At 55.7% G+C, this 20,258-nt stretch overlaps 1 protein-coding gene across 7 annotated transcripts in view; it reads right to left on the bottom strand.

The window, feature by feature from the left end:
* The window catches only part of RNF220 (ring finger protein 220), a 231,996-nt gene that overhangs the window by 121,456 nt on the left and 90,282 nt on the right, over positions 1–20,258 (bottom strand). For 5 of the 7 annotated variants that reach the window (XM_042803079.1, XM_033000379.2, XM_042803108.1 and 2 more), the window contains exon 3: positions 16,343–16,417. The exons of the other annotated variants lie outside the window; for them this stretch is intronic. In XM_042803079.1, the coding sequence (XP_042659013.1) occupies positions 16,343–16,417 (75 nt within the window). The remainder of the gene's footprint in view (positions 1–16,342; positions 16,418–20,258) is intronic. 7 annotated transcript variants of the gene reach the window in all.

The raw sequence follows: 20,258 nt of genomic DNA, 5'->3' as shown, positions 1-20,258 counted from the left end.
TACCTTTTTTCTGAGAGCTGTAAGGGTTTCAATTACCGGATTCTGGGATTTAGTGCCCAGGGCTTTTTGGTGTGCGTTAGATTTATTAGAAGGTTTAGTACCAGCGGAGGATTCACGCATTTACTCCCAGGAGCCCAGCTTCCGTTCACAGACCCTAAATCATGAGCTGAGATGGGCTATTGTCACTTACGACATTAGCATGGTTAACGTACGCGGGGATGATTAATAGCGATATACATGCAGCCTCCTCCTCCTCCCCAAACGCCGCGTCTCTGCCACCTCTGCCCAAGCCAGGGTCGTGCCTGCCTTCGCGGGGAGAGCCATGCTGCACCCCCTCCCTGGGAGCCCGGGTGCTCAGCACCATCCCAGCACCAACAGCATTACTGCTTTACTCGGTATTTTATTATTCATATCCTTATTTTTAAGGTGATGTGTGGCAGGCACTCAGGGGGCAAAGGGCTTTCTGCTGAAGCAGGGCCATGGGATCCCCCCACAGATGCTGGCTGGGAGAAGGGGAGAGTGCGCAGGGGGAAGAAGGTGGCTGGAGGGGAAGGATGCAGGTTGGCAAAACCTGCAGAAAAAAAGTGTTATTTTAAAAGTAAAGCCAACCTTCCCTGGCAGGACCAACCCACCCCTTGCTGTCTTCCTTCTTCCCAAAGGACACCTCAGGTCAAATCTTCCACTGAAGGAAAGAGAAGAGGTTGGTGCCTTTATTAAGCAGGGAGCAGCCAAAAGAGCCAGCCCCTCTGATTCAAGCAGATCCCCCCTGAAAAATCCCATGGGATTATCCCACCCATCTTCTCAGCTCACCTCGCATCTGTAGGAGCAGTTCCACGTGTTACAGTCCTCCCTATTGCCCCAGGAGACTGGTGACAAGGCTAAAATTCATCACACAAGTGGTCTCCCAGCACCTTGGGGATACAGCAGCCTCTGCATCGTGGCCTCTGCATCTTGCAGTGGCGAGTACCCGAGGCTTGAGGCAAGCCCTTGGCCCTGCTGAGCTCCAGAGGAGACACAACCACGCTCCTAACAAGAGAGATCCTGATGGCTTTTGTCCTTTTTCCAATACTGTGTTACTTACATTCCTTCTTTTTTAATTAAAGCAGCCCCAGCTGATTTTACAAGCTTGCCGCTGCTTCTCTCCCAGTCTCTGAGTCTCTCATATGCTTGAGTGCTAGTATTAATTATTAGAGCCAATTTACTGTTTATACTCTGATGTTTTAACTAATTACCACTAATGGCAGACACCAGTGGGCAATCAACTTCATTTAGTTCCCAGTGCAAACCACTCATTACCATCTGAGAGAGGGAAAGAGAGTGCGCAGGAGGGATAAAGACAGAGCTCCATGGGCGGGTGCCTGGAACTGGTGGTGAGTTGCAGTGCTGGGGGATGCTCCCGCTTCCCAGTGCAGTCCCTTAGCAGGCTCTGGGGGAGGATTTAAACCTCTGGCATATGTGGATGGGCAGCAGGGGAAAGCTGTTGTGCACAATTGCTCTGCAGGGGCTGTTAAGACCTCTGGTACTTCACGCTATGGGCTAAACCCTGCCTCATCACCAGGGAAAGGCTTTAAGCCTGAGACAGCTACAGTTACAGGAGAGCAATGTGCCTCTTTCCTTGTGTGGTAAGTGGCTCCTTTGTTCTGCTGGGTTTCATCCTGGGATTCATCCTTTGGGAAGCGCAGCCCCTATTCGTGTTCTTGGCTTGGTGTGGTGCCAGATGGAGCTGGGTTTCCTGAGTCCCAGGTGCCTTGGGTGTTAATCCTGCTGTGAGAGGTACAGCGGGTGATGTGAAGTCAAGATGAGCTGGGGCTGAAAGGCCCTTGAGCTGGGCTTCCTCCTGTCTGGAGCTGAGCTTTCAGCCTGGGCTAATGAAGCTTGGTCATGGAGCTAATTGAGCTGTTTGTGCGTAGTGTTATTGCAGACACAGCCTAGCTTATGTCTCCGTCTACTTGTTCTCTTGGGAGATGTAGGAAAGCCAGGGAGGCACGTGTTTATTCCCCTGCACCTCAGAACCAGTGTGGTAGCCCGCAATGTTAAAAGCACATCACCTTCATGTGGCACCACTGTCCTGGCTGTGCTGCCTTCTTTGCACCAGGGTGCAGAGAGGGGCCTGCAGGGAGAGATGATGGAGTGAAATGACTCTGCTGGAGCTGGGCTGGTCATGCAGCTCCAGAAGAAAACTTTGGCGGGCACAGCCCAGAGCAGAGCACGAGGGACTGAGCTCCCAGGCATCTCAAGATGTGGCTGAGAAATACCTCTAGAAAAAGTGATGTCCAGATTCGTCTCTTAAAGCAAGACCCTGACTGGGAACAAATATCCAGCCATCTGCAATTGTGGTTCTGGGGATCTGGACTCCTCCAGCCCTCAAGTGTGAACCTTCTCAGGGGACAGACAGAGCTCTAATGACCTGCCAGCTCATTACCAGTAGTGGGAGTCCTGCCCTAACAAAAGGCACCGCAGTGTTTTCAGAGTTTACATTCTACCAACGTGATTTTAGTCCAGTGATGCTGTAACAGCTCAGCTGGGAATCCCAAAACAGGGGCACAAGCCCAGCCCCAAGGATGAGGCTGGACACCACCTCTCCAAAGGGATCTCCAGTCTTTCTCTCTTTCCTTCCCTCTTTCTCTCTCTCTTATTTTTTTTTTCTTTTTTTTTTTTTTTTATTCCCTGATTTGCTCTGTTGAAATCCTGCTTTTGAAAGGGAGGCGGGGGGGTTGGAGATCTGCTCTAAGGTGGTGGGGACTCGGTCGCCTGTCTTGTGGAGGGGGGGGTTATAACTATGCACACATCTGAAATGTAATTGCTGTCAGCTCTCTCCATTCTTGCAGCACGAGGCCTTTAATCTCTCCCACCAGACCCATCGGCCCTGATATTGCAGCTCCAGAAAGGCTGGTTTTATGTACTTTAACCCTGCGACCTTTACAAATCCCATCATTCCAATCAATACGTCTCATTAGCGTTAGGTAAATGTATGGGATGGATGGGGAGCTGTGCTGGGAGGAGCCCACAGAGGGTGGGGTGGAAAGTGCTCCTGCCTGCCCGCCCTCGGGGGCAGCACAGCCCCGCCACCTCCCCGAGCTGCTGGCAGCATCTATTCCCCCCAGTCATGCTTCCCCCCAAATATCCTTCCCCCCAGAGGCACACCTTGGCCCAGCCAGAGAAGGGGCCAGCTAATGCAGAGCGTGAAACAAAGTCCCTGAGAAGCCAACCACGGAGTCAAGAGCCCAAGCCGTTAACTGGACCAAGCTGTTGGAGTAATTTTTTTTTCTCTCTCCTTGGGAAGCAGACATATGTTTTACAGCTTTCCTCTATGTTGACTAAATGAAAACATACGGGGCCTGTGGCAGGTGATGGGAAAACAATGTGGGGTGTGCATGGGGCTGCCTGCCATCCTTGCCTGTCGGGCAGGGGAGCTGCCAAGTAAGGCAGTTACTGTGGATGGCAGGACAAAGACAAGGACTGGGGCAAAGAAAGAAAATCTCTGGTACTTCCCATGAAAATGAAGGGCTTAGTTCATGGAGAAGTGTGAGCTTACACCAGGTGAGGACATCACTAGCACAGGAGCGCTGGCTGTGCCAGGCGGGATTGACCCACGGGTTTGTGGGGCATGGGTCAACCAAGGATGCTTCAAAAAAAGGATGGGGCCAACCCTGCCCTTGGGAAGGCTGGAGGCGGGATAGTGTTGCAATCCAGTTTTCACTGGGGAGGAGGCTCCCTTCCCCCTGGATCAGTGCCTCAGCCAGCAGGGCTGTAAATACAATTACTGCCCATAAAACTACCCAGCTCTCCTCCGGATCCTGCTTAAACGCTTGACTTGGGCGACCCACTAGCAGCAGAGATCCCACAGGAGAGGGTGTCCCGGCAGCCTGCCCTGCCATACGTGTGTCCTTGCTCCCCATGCTGCCACCAAGGTGTGGGGTGGCTTCCCAGGGGACCACAGGATGAGAGGCCTCCAGACCTCGGTACTGCTGTCTCACCTGTGCCATGTGCCTTGCAGCAATGCACCGTGCCAGATCTGTGTCCCAGAGTTTGAACTGAACTATCCCATGCTTAAGCAAATTCATCCCTGGCAAATCCAGCTCCTCAAAAGAAAAGAAGATGAGTTTAAGGTCTTCTCCTCCCAGAGGGACAGGCTGGAGTGCAGGAGGAGGTGAGGGTGCCTTCCTCACCCTCCCCAAGCAGGGCAAGCTTTTTAAGTGGCATCTGGAGCCGGATTTGGTTTCTGAGCTCTGCTATCCCCATCTGCAGAGCCAGCATGTTACTGCAACAGCACTCAGCCCCGCCAGCTTTGGGCTCACCCCAGCAGTAAAAGTGGCCTGATGAATACAGAGCACAAAATATATTCATGTGCATACATCTATTTCTGCAAAAGCCTACAAAAGCAAAGGCTTAAAAACCAGGGGCAAGCCCTGCTTTTTCACATTAGTGAGGTTTAATGAAGGTGTTTCCATGAAGTTTAAACTCAGAGCTGGGCCAAATACACCTCTCGCCCGAGTGCGGGACAGCCAACTTTGTCTCTGCTGGAGGGGATACGTGGAGCTGGGTATGCGATGTTCCCATGTACACAGGGTGGTTTGGGGACCCTGTTTGTGTGCTCCCCCCTTCCCAGCACTGGTGCCCACTGTCCCCATCTCCCGGCTGCTCTGTTTGTCAAGGTTCTTCAGCCAGTTCTCGGACTTGTTGACAAGCACTAAACTCCACGGTGGCATGAAAACCATTTAAGCACTAAGCCCCCCTCAGCTTTAGTGAGATGACTGTGCTGCGTGGGATCTTAGTGCAGCCCCTGGCAGGAGGCAGAGGGAAGGAGAAATTAATAAATCCTCTGGCAGGGCCAATTTCACTCGACCTGACACTGCTCCTCCTGCAATTAAACGGGCGAGTCCCAAGGAGCCTCTCCAGAGCGGTTGGCTGCTCGGCCCTATGCCAGCACCCCTGCCCACCTGCTCCCTGCCCACCAAGCTGGGAGCAGCCACGAAACCTGTGTCTGCTCCAGGATAGGAAAAACCAGTCCGTAGCTTCAGAGTCATCCTCTTCAGCAGAACAACAGTCAGGCCTGATAAAGCCCCAGCTCTGCAGCGCACCAGGGTACCTCGCCCTGGCCAGGACCCCCCAGCGGCAGGGTACCCATGCAGAGGGGGATCATGGGGTCTTTTGAGCGTGGTTTTTTTTTTGCCACCAACAGTGTGGAGGCAGCAGCAAACCCCCCCCGGCAGCTGCAGACACTTGGCAAGTCTTTTGGAGCTGCGTTGCCCTCCCCAGCACCACGGTCCCTACCTGGCCATCCCCAACCTGGCAGCAGGACATCCCGCACAGCTGTGGCAAAGGGGAGCACACTGAGAGGGCAGAAAGCTGACACATCCCCCAACTGCATGGGTATCGGAGGAAGACAGAACAGTGGCCTTGAGGCAGGACCCTGTTTAACCTTCTTGGGTTTTTCTGCTGGAGGGAAGCTTACCAGGAGGAGAGATATTATAGATAGACAGAGAGATTGGTGAGTCCAGAGATGCAGAGGACTGCAGCAGCCTTAGATTTTATCTGCATCTCTGCATGGCCAGATGACCTTGGAATCCCAATCAACAGTTGTTAATAAAACATAGGTGCGAAGCATGAGGGGCTAAGGGCAGAGCACGCTGCAGGGCTCTGGAGGAGCCTCAACACTGAGTGAGGGCACTCAGACCTGCCAGTGTCTAGTTTAATACTGCCCAGAGCACATAAGCTTACCAGCTCCCTTTTCCTTATCCATTGGAAAAGCTGCTTTTGGACCGTAATGGCAACAGAGGGAATTTCCAAAGGCCTGGAAACCCACACCCCCCCCCCCCAGATCCCTGTCTGCTCCACCGTCTCCTGCGTGCCTGTCCTGCTCCTGTGCTGCACCCCGCCAAAGGGCTGGGGCTGAGCCCGGCGCTGGGGGAGGTGGGAAGAGGCTGAATGTAGCTGCAGAGGTGGGAGCAGGATGCTTCCCAGTTCTTCCTTTCACTCCTGTCTCTCTTGTCAATATTCAGCCCTCTGGGCTGTTCTTCTGTGTGTGCCCGTCACCCCCACGCCTGGCCTGGATCTGCAGGATCCATTCCTTCACTGGATTTCACCCATGCCACCAGGAGCTCCCCTTTCTTGTAAGGAACTGGTGAAGGAGATGGGTCAGCCCCAAGGCTGGGAAGGAAAGGGAGAGCTGGTTCTACTCATCACTGGAGAGTGCAAGCAGGTGCTCAAAGCACTGGGACCTCATCCCAGAGCCACCACTGCCTCTGTGCTGCGCCCTGTCTCCTCCTCACCTCTGGCCATGCAGAGATCTGGCCCTTCCTCAGCTCAGCATTTCAGTCCCAGCCATTACAATGACAAGGGTGATAAGAGATTCTTATCACACTTCTCAGCATCGATTTGAAGCTGAGCCCTTTCCCCACACTCTTCCTCCTCCTTTTCACAGCTGCTGGAGCGGCGGTTGGCGCTGCAGAGGGGATTGGCAGCAGGGCTTGCTGGAGACCAAAGATGACAGTTTGGGGTTCAGATCCCTCTGGAGATGTGTCCCTCCAGTCTAGCAGCTTCAGGCGTATCCTCCCACTGCAGACAGAGCATGGGACAGGAGCCAGGACGCCTGGGCTCCTTCCTGCCACATGTCTGCTGAGAGACCTGCTCCGTGTCCCCAGGCTGCAGGAGGGGCAATGCAGCTCTGCATCCCTGGAGGGCACTGTGAGCCTCCATCCAGGGGGACCTGGGCAAAGGGCTGTGGCCTCCCAGCTGAGACAGGAGCTTGCTCTCCTACTTGTGCTTGGGGGAAGAAAAGAGAAGGTCCTGATGACCCCCCAAGAGAGACAGGGAGCAGCCTGCAGTCCTGGATCTCAAGCCTGGCGCCCACTGCACCCTTGTTTTACTCCAGCCCTGCAAAGAGCTGTCGCTTTCTACAGCTCAGCATGGCCTGCCTCCACTCCAACCTCCTTCCTCACTGATCCTGCTCTCCCACACATGCCTGATGGGGACAGTGCTCGGGGAGGAGACACTTCCCATCGGCAGAGCCAGGGGCTCCCAGGCTGAAGTGGGTGTCTGTGAGCCCAGGTCACAACACAACAGCCAGCATCCCCCCCCCCCCCGGTGTCCCCGCAAGCTGCTGTCCTCTTTCCTGCCAGGAGGCTGTCTGGGTGTCTCTCATGAGGAAGCAGAGACTGCACACAGGTTTCAGTGAGGTTAGGGCTGATTTAGCACAGCTGCCTGGCCTCTCAGTGTCTCCCTGCAGCCGCTGCCTTCACCGTTTACAAAAACTCAGTTCCTCCAACCACCCTCAAAACATGGCCAGGTCCCTGCCTGGAGCAGTCCTCAGAGACTCTCACCAGCCCAGGCTTCTACGTTTCCATTTCCCCCTTCTCAGCTCCAGGATGGCTGGTGGGATGTTGTGTCCCCAGGGGGGAAGGCAGCGGACCTGGCAGCACAACTGCCTGCACCCAGGCTACCCCAGGCAGTTGGCACCGCAGCTCGCGAGTTCTTGGGGGTGCCTTGGCTCAAATGCATGTACCCACTCTTTGCAGCATTCCTGCAAAGGCGGAGCAGGACCTCAAGCCACTGGTGGGGAAACTGAGGCACGGGCGGGCTGTGGGCTTGCACGGCCACACAGCAGAGCCGCTGAGAGGACCGAGAAACCCTGGTCTGGAGCTGCCCAGGGAGCCTCAGCCTCTTTAGAAACCTTAAAGCCCAAGCGGCTCTGGCCATGCAGATGTTGCAAGTCCTCCCTTTCCTCCCAGAACCATCTCTGGGAAGAGCAGAAACACAAGGCCGTGGCAGGGGAAGCGTCTGAACAATCAGGGCTTGTGTGGCGATGAAGAAAGGCCCTTCTTGTCGGCGGGTGCAGTGGGGGTGAGCCCAGGGGCATCGCAGGATGGCACCCCAGGTACCCCAGCTGTGCCGACTCTCCAGCCCAACAGAGAGGGGGCTGTTGTGGGCCCAGTGCCGGCACAGGGTGTCACCGCCTGCCTTGGTTAGCGGGGATGCTCTTTCTTTGTGCCTGCTGGTTTCTGCTCTACTGACCCGCTTTGCTCCCTCCACCGGCACCATCCATCAGCTCTGGCAGCGCCGTCAATTCCAGGGCTCCGTGATGCCATTCCCCAGGGGAAAAAGCACTTTTTTTTTTTTTTTTTTTTTTTTTTTTTTTTTTTAAGGGAAAGGAGAAGTATTTTCCCTCCCAGCAAACTGCTAGGCTCCCTGCCTCCCTTCCTCAGAGACACCTAATGTTCAACCCAGCCCAGGGACAGGAGCACAGCACGTGCCTGGGCTTTTCATTCAGTCCAGCTCCAGCCTCCCCACCAGCTGCCAGATGCCAGAAGGGCTGCGGTACCTGCACTGTCCCTGGGGCAGATGTGCAGTGTCCCCAGGGCAGATGTGCTCCAGCTCCCGGCCCGACCCTGGGGCCTTGCTATTGCAAGTACCAGGCAGGCGGTGGCAGCCTGACCCGCAGCCCGCAGGGCCGGCAGGCAGGGCCAGAGGGTGGGCAGCCATGCCAAGCTGGCTGGAGGTGCTGGGGGAAATCAGCCTGGCAACAGCCAAACCCGCCCGGCCCTACGCACAGCACCTTGTGGGGGCTGGCTGCAGGAGCAGTGGCAGCTCAGGGAAGGTGTTATCGCAGATGTCCCACGTCCCGCTCGCCAGCCTGGCAGGCAGCAGCGGGGACGAGCCAGGGATGCCAGGGCGGGGAGGATGACACCACTGTCAGGATGAGGATGGGACAGGGTGAATTCTCACCTCCGTCCCCAAAGGCCATTCTCTGGGAGATGGTGACTTCGAAGCACGCGCTGGTGGGGTGAAACCTCTAGCAATGCCCCACGCCTGAGTGCTTGCCGTGAGGCTGCAGCACTGGAGACTACTTTTAGATGAGCAGTAGGAAAAAGCAGGATCCTGTAAGCAGCCTTCATCCCTTGCTCCCTGGGCCAGGGTCAGCCCCGCAGTGCTGGACATTGCCCCAGCTCTCCCCAGACCCAACTCACTGTCCCGAGGTCCAGATGTGGGACAGGGACCCTTCCAGTATCAGAGCTTTCTGCCTCTGCCCTGGCAATCCCACCTCAGCAGAAACATCTGCCTCAACTCTTCAATCAATACTCAGCTCTTAACAGTCCTGACAATTCGCAAGAAAACAGGGGCATTAAATGTTAATTATATCTATTTGGATTAAAAAAAAAAATTTATTACTTGAGTTAATTATAGCTGGAGTCGTAAAAAGGTGCAGAGCAAGAGGCGCTGCTGCCCGGTGGGGCGAGCGGGGCTGAGCACCCCCGGCCATCCCGCGCCGTCGGCCAGGCGAGGACGGAGGGACGTACCGGCCGTGAGCGCGGGCACCCACCCGGGGCACGGCCGGCCCCTGCCCCTCGGGAGGGGGCTGCAAGGGGAAGGGGCTGCATGGGCACCGTGCCGGCGGGGGGGGTGCAGAGCTGGCGGCGGGGTCTCGGGGCACACGGCAGGTACTCGCTTAGCTGTTGCGCTGGCGGGACCTGGCCTGCCCCAGCCTGTGGGCTTCTAATTTACTGCTTTTCCTTTTACCGTAAAACCGAAAGGGGAAGGTGCACCCTTTAATCACTGCCTCCGGGGCCCCGCCTGAAACCACACAGAGACCTAGCGAAGGCTAGGAGTTAATGCTCCTTCCGACACCTTTTTATGATTCATGGGCCTGACCTTGAGCCATAAACCGCTCAACCTCCCCGCCACACTGGCAGTATTTACAGCCTGCAGGGGCCACTGCGTGCAGCCACCGATGCGGATCCGCAGCCGGGGCCGCGCGCGCCGGCGCAGGTACGCAGCCGGGGATGCAACAGGTACGCTGCCCGCGATGCGCACGCCGGGACGGCCACGCAGCCGGGGATGCCCACGTGGGTGGATGGATCCACGTGCAGCACGCGGAGATGGAGATACAGTGAGCTAGTGAAGCCGCGTTGAGGCACACCCCCGCGTGCACAAAGAGGCAGGCGCAGGTAAATCACTGGGGAGCACCTGCAGACGCCCATGACGAGCACGTTGTCACGCGGGGAAGTGTGCACCCACGTGCCTGCTGGCTGGGCATTTGCCCTCAAACGCTGGGCCACGGTCGGGGACTTTCCGCTTGCCGCAGCAGGGCAGAGGGACAAGCGCTGTGGCCATGGGCACGGCCCCACGGGGAAGGGGTCAGGCTGAGCTGGCACACCCCAGTCCCCCCCAACCCCAGCATCCTGCAGCGTGGGTCCCGCTCCCCAGCTGGAGCAAAGGCTGCTGATCCACGAACCGCCTCGGTGGCACTGTGGAGGCGGGTCCTGGCGTCGGGGTCCATCCCGCCGCATCCCACCAGCCAGGCAGCCCCAGGTCTTGCTCCACAGGTGACACCCATGGAAGCCTACACTGGTCCAAACTGGAGCAGGGTGAGGTCTGCTGGCTAAAGCAAAGGGTGCCCCTCTGGGTAGGCTCAGACTGGCCAGCTCTTTGCTTTATGCCTCAGTTTCCCCACTGCTGCAGCAGGAAAAATAATCCTGACCCATCATGTTTGCACAGACTCGGGAGGCCGAGCTTGTTAATGTTTGCGAAGTGGGTTTGGCTCCTGTGATAGAGCAAGCCAGAAATGTGAAGGTCATTATTATTAGCAGGATTAAAGCAATTTAACCCAGAGTGAGGGGGTACAGGTGAACGTAGCAGCTGCGCCGCACTCAGCAACGAATCACACACATGTGCAACCTCAAAATTGTGACAAACGTTATGATTATGGCTCATTTTAGAAACATTGGGCAGAACTAGGGGGTTGCCAGAGTGCCCTCAAACATCTCTACCCCAAAAATACCCTCCCTGAAGGCAGATGGGATTTGAGGTAGGCTGTTCCCGGGGATATCCAGAGCTTGTATGAGCTGTCAGTGCCGACTCAGCACATGCACAAACCTCCCAGCACGGGCCCACGTGCATCACTTGCCAGCACAGAGTCCTCACACACAGCCCGCCTGGTCTTCACCAGGACTAGCACCTTCTCCTCTGCCCTCATCGGGGGACCACTGCATCGGGCAACTTATCTGGAACAAATATCTTCCTCTTTTTTTTTTTTTTTTTTTTTTTTTTTTTTTTTTTTTAAAGTTTCCAGGTTGTCAAGTTTTTTTCTTTCCTCCTCACAAAACAAGAGAGGGAAAAAACATCCTTATCTTAGAAAGCAGAGTTCAGGAAAAAGCTATGGGTCTTTTGGACTCAGTGAGTCCCCATTGGTAGCCTCACTTGTCACGGAGAATTTATCAGCCAAACACAGTGCTGGTATAATGCACCATATAACTAGTGCATAAACAAACTTCAGCATGATAAATGCCCTGCTTTGAAGCCATAAAGTTATTAGCTAGTGGCTGTTAGCTACTGCTTAGCATGGGACACGCTCCTTCCGTTAACCCCTGGATGCCCCGTCCACACTCAGAAGCCTGGGAAGATCTCTGGAGGGCACCTCCATGCAGTGGGAAAGCACAAAGGGATCTGGCGGGCAGGGAAGCTTCTGCTGGCACTTATCTGTGCACACTGTACCTACTGGAAAGACTTGGGGGGGGGGGGAAATGCTTGCTAGGAATGGGGCTCTGAAGGCTGGCACCCCATCGCTGTCCTCTTTGAGACCTTCAGTGGTTCCTCTCCTTCCCTCTGCCCTCCGAGACGCAAACACAGCGGGGAGCAGGGCCAGGGTGGTTACGTACATACCCATGGCTCAGACCCTCCTGGGCTGTACCCGCTTCAGAGATTGGCTCAGATGGGGCTGGAGGAGGGCAGTTGCCCCTCTAGCACCTAGGCCACCTCCTTTAGATGAAGTGCTGCTGAGGACTCTGAAGCAAAAGCCCTAAATTTTTCTGGCAGCAGCCAGGCAGGGAGCTCCGGTGAGGTGTTTAGAGTTCCCTCTGCTGCCTGCAGTGCATGGCTGCCTGCAGCTCCCGATGAGCACAGCCTCACTGGAGGCTGGGAGATGCTGGAGAAGCAGGGCTGTGTGCCAGGGCCAGCACCGCTGGCCTGAGCTGCTCAGCTGGAGATGGTTAACCAGCACCAGCAGAGCCAGCAGTGCCAGAGCTCTTGCCTTCCACTGTGCAGGACCAGGCTGTGAGACCCATCAAGGTTCTCTGGTCCCCCACCACCTCCTGCCTCCCTCCCATGGTACTGGACAGGGTTACACAGCAACACAGCAACTTCTTGGCCACACAGTCTGGAGCCCCAGAGCCAAAGTGGGAGATGCTGGTGGCTGGGGGTTAACTCCCATCCCTCTCCCAGTAAAACCACCCCTGCAAGGAGGCAGGAGATGTCTCAGCAGGGCCAGCTGGGGGGCAGCAGGACTTGGGGCTGTTCCTCATTAGAGGTCCACTGTTGAAGAAACTTGTAATTAGAGCCCTGAGTATTAATTAATCTCCATGGCTCTCATTCTCCTTCCCCTGCTTCCACAGCTCAGGAGGTGAGCCTGGATTAACATGTGCAAGTAGAGGATGGTAAGCTCACCGAGCGAATTGGCAGACCCTGGGCTGCCTCTCCGTGTTCAGAGCAGCTGAAGGTGCCCTGTCCCTCCCCACCACCATGATGTCCCTTCCCTGCCTCCTCTCTCTCGTGGCTGGACTTGGTTGGGGACACGTCTCGCTCACTTGGGCAAAGTCAGCACCTTGGGGACAGTAATTAAATGAGCTGAAACCTCCCAGAATGAGCAGAACTGCTCTTATGCTGCCTCTGCCTGCAGAGTCTCTTGCAGAGTAGCTGAGGGCAGATTCCTATATCCCAGGAGCTGGTTGAGCCTCGTTGGAGACAACGTACCCTTGGAGACCTCCCAGCACGATGGAGTGCAGAGCTGCCAGCCCAACCCAAAACCACCACTGAGACATCTTTGACTATCCCATCTCTGGTCAGCCAGACCTTGCTTGGCTTTTTAAGAGCCTCAGCACAAAGAAGGCAGCCCTGGAACACAGAGGAGACACGGAGACCTTTTGTGCAGCGTGCCCCCTCCATCCCAGGGCAGTCCACGCCAACTCAGCTAGTTGGGGCACAGACACTGCTCCTGGGAAGGCCACACTCCCTGGCAAGACACTGCCCAGGCAGAACCCAAGGACCAATGCGCTACAGCATGGAGCAAGAAAATAAGATATGAAATAAATCCAAACTTTTGACTCTCTGGTAACCACCAACTGCTTCCTTCATCTGATTTTTTCCCCTTTTCTGCTGCAGCAATAAAAAGGGGAAAATCAACATCCAAATGATCTTGTTTATGGCGACTAAATAAGCTGCATGTGCTTAATCCGTTAGAGTTTAATGAATTTACGACTTGCTTTGGAATTTGACAAGGGCTGTAAAAGAGTAATTAACATTTATCAGTGTGTTTTTTACACACACCCCGCCCTCCTCCTGTCTCCCTTCCCTCCTCCTGCAGCCTGTCGCAAAGCACCACTGGGTATCGGGGGGAATATAAAAGTGATCAATTAATTCTTAATAATCTCAGGGAAAGATTGTAGAGTCACAGTATGAACTCAGGGAGTGTCAATAAACGTGCCAAAGGTTGGTTCCCCCCTTCCTGGCAGTGCTGCAAAGGAATGTGGGCAGCCAGGGAGGGGACTCGGCTGCCGGGGCGGCGCTTTGGCGGACCAGCCCTGCACCCCTTTCCCTCTCTGTCACACTCCACCGGTCTCTAGAGCAGCTTTCTGTCCCCAACACAGTGGCCTCTGGGACAGGAGGAGAGCAAGCAGGGGGCTGGTGGCAAGTGGGGTCCCCATCTAATGCAGCAACGGCGGTGATTTGGAAATGCAACCTCAGTCGCTACCTGTGCCAGCCGATAGCTTTCTCCTGATAGACCCAAACCTGCTCAGGGTGACCCCAAATCCTCACCACCGTGACCACGGGGCAGCTGAACATCTGCTTAGATGGAGAGTGTGGCCAGCGGCGCTGGCACCTGCGCCGCCTCCGCTGTCACCCCGCTGTCACTCGGCACAGGTGGCTGCCACTGTTTCATCTCTATTAGACATGAGGGGACGTCAGTGCTGACCCCTGAGATGAATGAGGGGGGCTCACACCTCACTTGTGCCCGGTGCTCCCAGCTGCTCAGCTGCTGTGGTGCAGGGCTGCAAGCAGGGACGTAATTTGGGGGCTGCAAGGGGACAAGCCCGGGCTCTGCTGCCACCAGTCCTGGGGCAGGCTGAATGTGACCTAAGGATCCCGGGGGATTTCTGTGCTGGGACCACAGCGTGCCCTGCCCTGGGCCACCTCCCTCAGCAGCCCTGGGGAGCAAAGCCAGAGGGAGCCACAGCCATCACTGTCCTGGTAGGTAGGACATGTCCCCTGCCGCTGTCACCGCAGCATCCTGTCCCCAGCAGTGGCCTTTGCAGGCACGTGTGCGACCAGGGTGCGGGGAAGCCTGGGCATCCATGGGGGAAGAGAGGGGTCAGTGCTCCTGGATCATCTCAGGATGATAAATCCTCAGAGGTTTGAGACTGTCTGGGGATCTGTTCTGGACAGAAACAAATTCTCCCTGTCGAACGTAATGGCCCAGAAATATGCAGAGAGGCAGGGATGGAGAAGGCTGCACCCAGGGGGTCTGGAAAATCTCCACCCAGCCCTACGTCAGGCATCGGTGGGGGTGGGAAGTGGAGGCAGCGATACCCTCCTGGCAGGCTGGGACCCCTGCACCAGGCACGCACCCACCAGCTGGATGGGGCAGGTTTGGGATTTCTTGCCAGGTGGGAGTTATTCAAGCCAGCCTGAAGCCGGATGAGTGCAGGACAGGCAGGGAAGAGAAAGGGAAGTAACCATGTGAACTTGCCTTCATCTTACCTGAACTAGGGTTTGAGGCCAGCTGGCCGGCATGGGCTGCAGGATCGAGGAGGGAGCAGAGTCTGGTGGGGAACGGGGCTGAGCCCCCACGCAGGGCGAGGAGGAGAGGAAGGGGGGATGCAGCAGAAGCACTCTGCGTGACCAAACTATCAGAGAGCACCAGCGCCCAGCAGCCTCTGAGCAAGGGTCTCCAACCCTGGGCAGGCTTGTAGTGACAGAGGCTGCACAAAAGTCTGTTCATCCCGCACACATGCATCTTGGAGAAAGACACGGAGGCACAGGGCAGGGTTTCAGGCCACCAGAACTGGTCCAGCACACCAACATCTACTCTGCTCACTAGGCAGACGGTCTGGGTCTCCACTGTATGAGTGCCGCAGCAATATCCATAGCCAAGGCTCCCAAAATCTCTCGGGGATCACTCACCGGTGCCAGCTGCCTTGCCTTGTGCTCAGAGCGCGGTGCTCCTGTGATGCTCCAGATTGCCATCCAGGGTCCCCCACAAACCCCCCGCATGACCTCAGGATCCCTCCTCTGCTGCAGAGGAGAGGATGCTGCGGGGTGGTTAGGGGGCAGAGAGGGGGCTGAGCTCCCCCCTGCCTGCACTGGCTCAGTCACTCCCGTGTCAGCCTGTCTAAACAGCACCTCCTCCCACAGAGACCTCGCGCTGGGGGTCGGCAGCAAAGCGTCTCTGGGATTTGTCACGGTATCGCCAGAGTTATCCAAAAGCAGCTTGGACCAGGCATCTCAAAGGGTTGGGTCAACCAGACCCAATATCATCCAGCTGCTAGGAAAGCAGCCTCTGGGGCTGAGGACACGGATGGGACTCAGGTGGCATCGGGCTGATCCTCCCCGGCCACCGACACCCTGCCTCACCCCCAGCCCACGGCTTTGCCTCCGTGCAAGGCTGGAACCCCCTCCCGCCTCACCCCGGCGTGCGAGGCAGAGCTCGTTAGTGACGGAGCACGGCTGCGATGGGGCGATGCTTGGCCAACGCTGGCTGCTTGCTGCTTTGCAACGACACTAATGGATCGGAGACAGCCCAGCCGTGCCCCTGCCTCGCTCCGCTCGGGCGCTGCTGACGGTCGTAACAAAGAGCATTTATCCAGCTGCATTCCTAGTTTCTCCCTCTTTCCATTTCCCTTTTCTGTCACTCAGGTGTGACAATTTTAATACCCATAAATAATAAGGTGGATGGTAACCATAACAGTACGTGCAGCCCTGTGTCGGCTTTTCTCTGTCTGCGGGAGACCTTGGGTCGCACTTCAGATGGCAGAAGGGTTAGAAGGAGTTTAACAGGAGACTCCCAGGTCCCCTAAGCATCTTGCTCAGGGTCTTAAGCCCATAAGCAGTGGTGATAAAGATGATTTTAAACCATGATTATAAGAAATCTATTGATCTTTTGGACTCTATAATGACAGATTAACCATTTTAATAAAACACCTATTAATCATGCATTAACCCTTCTCAGATATTTGTACACTGAATAGCAAATTGACAAGGACGTTCGGATTTCTAAGAGGCTTTTTTTGAGGGGAAGGGAGGGGAGGTTTCTTTAGATAACAACAACAACAAGAAGAAAATAATGCAAACTTACAGAGGGGGAGAGTTAAAATCATACGATGAGTGGCAGTTGCAGACGCCTGGGGCCCTCTTTGGTTGTCGCTTCTATCTGGCAATCAATTGACAAGAAATTGAGATTATGAAACATTGCGCCTGTGATCAAAGGAGACAGGCATCCTTCCCCCATCTGAGGCCAAATCTCCACTCCCCCACGGGAACCAACGTCGGCAAACATCAGTGATTTGGCCTTTGGCAGGTACCGGACAATGCCAACACAAATTTTAGTGTGAACGTTTCCACTAGCCCCACTGGTCTATATGTCAAACTCCGAGCCAGGATGGAACGTCCTAAAGGTGGATCCTACTGGAGCATCTAGATGCCCGTGATTTTTTTGGAGAGACTTGCCTCTGAGAGCGAGTCACCCAGAGAGGCAGAGGAAAAAGAAGGGGAAATGAGGAAAGCAAACACCCCACCAGCTCAGGACAGCCAGGAATGGGCACAGGCTTCTCACCCCCTCTCCCTGGTTGCCCTTGAAACCCACAGCAGTGTGGGATGGTCTGGCTTGCGGACTCGGATCGGCACAGCCCCAGGGCCTCTTGTGTAAGCACTGGAGAGGGGGCAGGCGCTGCTTCCTCCTGCCCCAGCCGTTGCAGCCTCAGAAACCACCAAGTCCCCGGTGCGTTAGGAGCTGCCTGGAGGCCGGAGCTTCCTGCAGGTGCCCCGTGCTCATGAATCACACCTTGTCAGGGCTCGGGGTGCTCAACGGCCAGGCGACCGCTGAGATGCCCTGGGGAGCCCTGCCCTGGGATGCACCCACCTTCCCACCACACCATCCCAGCCAGGCAAGGGTTAAGCAGGCATTAATCACACTGTTTGAGAGACATTTCAAAGCCTCTTCCAAATATTATAAAAAATGTCTTTAATCATCTAATAGCGCGAACTCTACTCATGATGGATGGAGAGAAGTCGCCTCTCTCCTCTTGATCCTAACAGATGAGGCTGAAGAGCTGCTGCTCCGGTGGGGGGGGAAGTTGGGGAGGGGGCTGGGGGAAGAGAAGGACATTTCTCAACCTCCCACCAGAGCAGTTATAAATATGAGGTCATACAGCAAGAGATGATAACGCATTAAGGGCTCTTGAGATATTAGTCTGTCAGCCTCGTTAGACACAGCCTATTTGGGGCTGACTGCATAATTAGAGGCTGGGGGTACCCATAACTCATTGGTGTTTATATGGTAGGAAGGGGCTACACTCACCATCACCCTCAGCACTCGGAGAAGTCATCTTCAGCAGGCGTCAAATCCCACTCCCCACTGCGAAAATAATCCTCCTCTCCCCAGGAACAACTGCCCCCACTCCTCCCCTCCTGCCCTTCCCGCAGCCCCAGGCCCACTGCATGCCCAGTGCACCCACCCTCACCTCTTCCCCGCGGGTGGGGAATGGGGTTGTGGAGGTGAACGACTTGCCCAAGGTGCCTCAAGGTATTTTGTGACCAAGCAGAGAAGTCCTGGTTCCCAGGTCCCCTGCCCATGGGACGATGTGCTGGGGAACAGCCCATGCTCTGCCCTGCAAGGGGCTGCAGCCCTGAGCACCCCCGGGCAGCCTCCACAGGAGGTTTGGCACTCCTGCATTCTTCTGCCTTTCCAGGGAATAGCTCCAAGCTGGACTGGAAACACCATGGAGAGGTGACTGTACTTGGACAAAGATGGCCCTGGGGAAGCCTGAGCAGAAATGAGTCCGAGAAAAGGCAAAAACATCCAAGCACCCCAAGACAGCCTCTCACTCCTGCCCTGCTGTGAGCATCCTCCACTCCTGACCTGCTGTCCCTCACCCGCAACATGCACCAGGGACCCCTTTCCAGCCCAGCATGCTGACCTGCGTGGACAATCACCAAGAGATAGGTCAGAGCCCCGCCAGTGCTGCTGCACCCAGCCTTCTGGGCACTGCTGGTTTGGCCAGGGGCTGGGGGGCACTGAGCACAGGGCAGCCAGGGACCCCATGCTTGGTGGGGAAGCTGGGGAGGAGCTGAGCTTTCCATGGACCCTCCACTTTCTCTTCTCTGTTCTGCCTAGGTGGTGGCGAGCACTGACACGGAAGGGCACTTCCCAACCAACCCAGCCAAAAAACTGAACAAGTGAAACAGGGAAGGGGAGTGTTTCCCTTCTGCAACCCTGGAGAGTGAGGGCACCGCAAGAGCCGGCTCCTGCTCGAAAAGGAACAGAGAAGGAGCAGCGAGCAGGGGGAGGCAGGTGAAAGCCAGTCCGAGCCCTGTGCACCCAGCAGAGCCAGCTCTGCAGCCCAAACCTTTCCAGCAACATGTCCCTGTAACTCCTCTTGCCCTATGGCAAGTGGGAAAATGAAGGCATGGAGAAGGGCAGGGACATCAACATGAGAAACAAGAGCCCTCGCTGCAGTGACTGCCCTGACACTGTCAAAGTCCCCAGCGTGGCCACCTCATCCCTGTTCCCTGCTCGCCCACCACAGCCGGGGAGGGGGCAAGGGTTCCGCAGAGGTGGGGGCAACCCCATGGCTTCCCAGGCTGAGGTAGGATAATGAATCCTGATGGGAGAAGTGACCTTTTCCAAATGCCACATGTCATTGGATTTTATATCACACCAGGACAATGTGCCATGGGTATTAAAATCGTTTTTCCAATAGAAGTGTGTGTGTGTGTATGTGTGTGTCAGAGAGAGATGTGAGAAAAATAAAATTAAGATGTGAAAATTAGGCTGCTTCTAAACATGGCCTTTAGAAAAGACTTAGGTCGTCACAGAGCAGGGCTGACTGAGAAGATCCAGACCCTCTGCTCCCGAGATCATGGATGATTTTGTCAAGGGAATATGACTTGTCCAAACCCAATAACAGAACTAGGGGAAAAAAGCTCAGGAATCCTGATCCCCATTTCTAAAGCCCTCAAAAGATCTTCACCTATACACCGTCCCCTCTGCTATGGGGGGACACCTCCAGAGATGCACGCAGAGCACAGATCACCTTGCACGTGTGCTCCTGGACACCCATGAGGGTTAGTCTGGGCTGTGCACATGGAGAAAGCAAAGTCAACACCAAGTTACTCAGCCTCACCTGGGCCTCAAAGCAGCCCGTATCCCTGTGGTCCAGCCCAGAGGCGTGTGGGGAGCATCCATGGAGTTGTCCACACACACGGGTACGGACACCCCGCCATATATGCCAGGACACATTCCCACGTGAAAACACAATGTAAAAAGGGAGGCACTGGAAGCCAAATTCACTTGAACTCCAGCCTATTCCCTCAATCTGCAGGGCAATTGTCCGGCTGAAATAACAACGCTGGGACAAAAAAAAAAAAAAAAAAAAAAAAAAAAAAGGGACAAGCTGTGTTTGTTTATTCAGTTTCTTTCTCCCACTCTCCTCTCGACAATGCCCTGACACTGTGTCCTGCCGCGCCAGGGCTGCAACCCCAATGGGCTAAATTTATCCCAGCTGGAGCCCTGTTTACAAGCCTTGTCCTGTTTACAGCGTGGTCCATCCTGCCTAGGACCAGGCAGTGGCCATCCCCGGGGTGGACAGTCTATGCCTCACCTTCCTCAGCCTCCACCGTGCCCAGGCTGCCTGTGTGGCCCTCGGAAAGATGCCCAACACCCCACAGTCCCCCTGTGTTTCCATGTGTTTGTGGCTCCCTGCTCATCCCGGAGGATACAGGGAGATGTGGGCTTGCATGGGCTGCTGCTTGCCCAGCATGGCACAGTGGTGGCCCAGGTGGCCACAAGCTCCATCAGTGCTGGCTGGTGGCACACCATCACCCAGGAAAACACTGGCTGCAAGCTCAGCAATGGGAATGCAGAGCATCTTGTGAGAAACTGGCCGGGGACAGCCGTGCTCCACCATGAAAGCATTAATGGAGCTGCACATCTCATGCAACCACGCGTGGGTGCTGTGTTCCCCACACCTCACGCTGCAGTGGAGGGCCACAGG

Source organism: Tyto alba, unplaced genomic scaffold (genome assembly GCF_018691265.1).
Source record: "Tyto alba isolate M040663 unplaced genomic scaffold, T.alba_DEE_v4.0 Super-Scaffold_1000006, whole genome shotgun sequence".
Classification (NCBI taxonomy): domain Eukaryota; kingdom Metazoa; phylum Chordata; class Aves; order Strigiformes; family Tytonidae; genus Tyto; species Tyto alba.
This window is presented reverse-complemented; position numbering and strand designations above follow the sequence as displayed.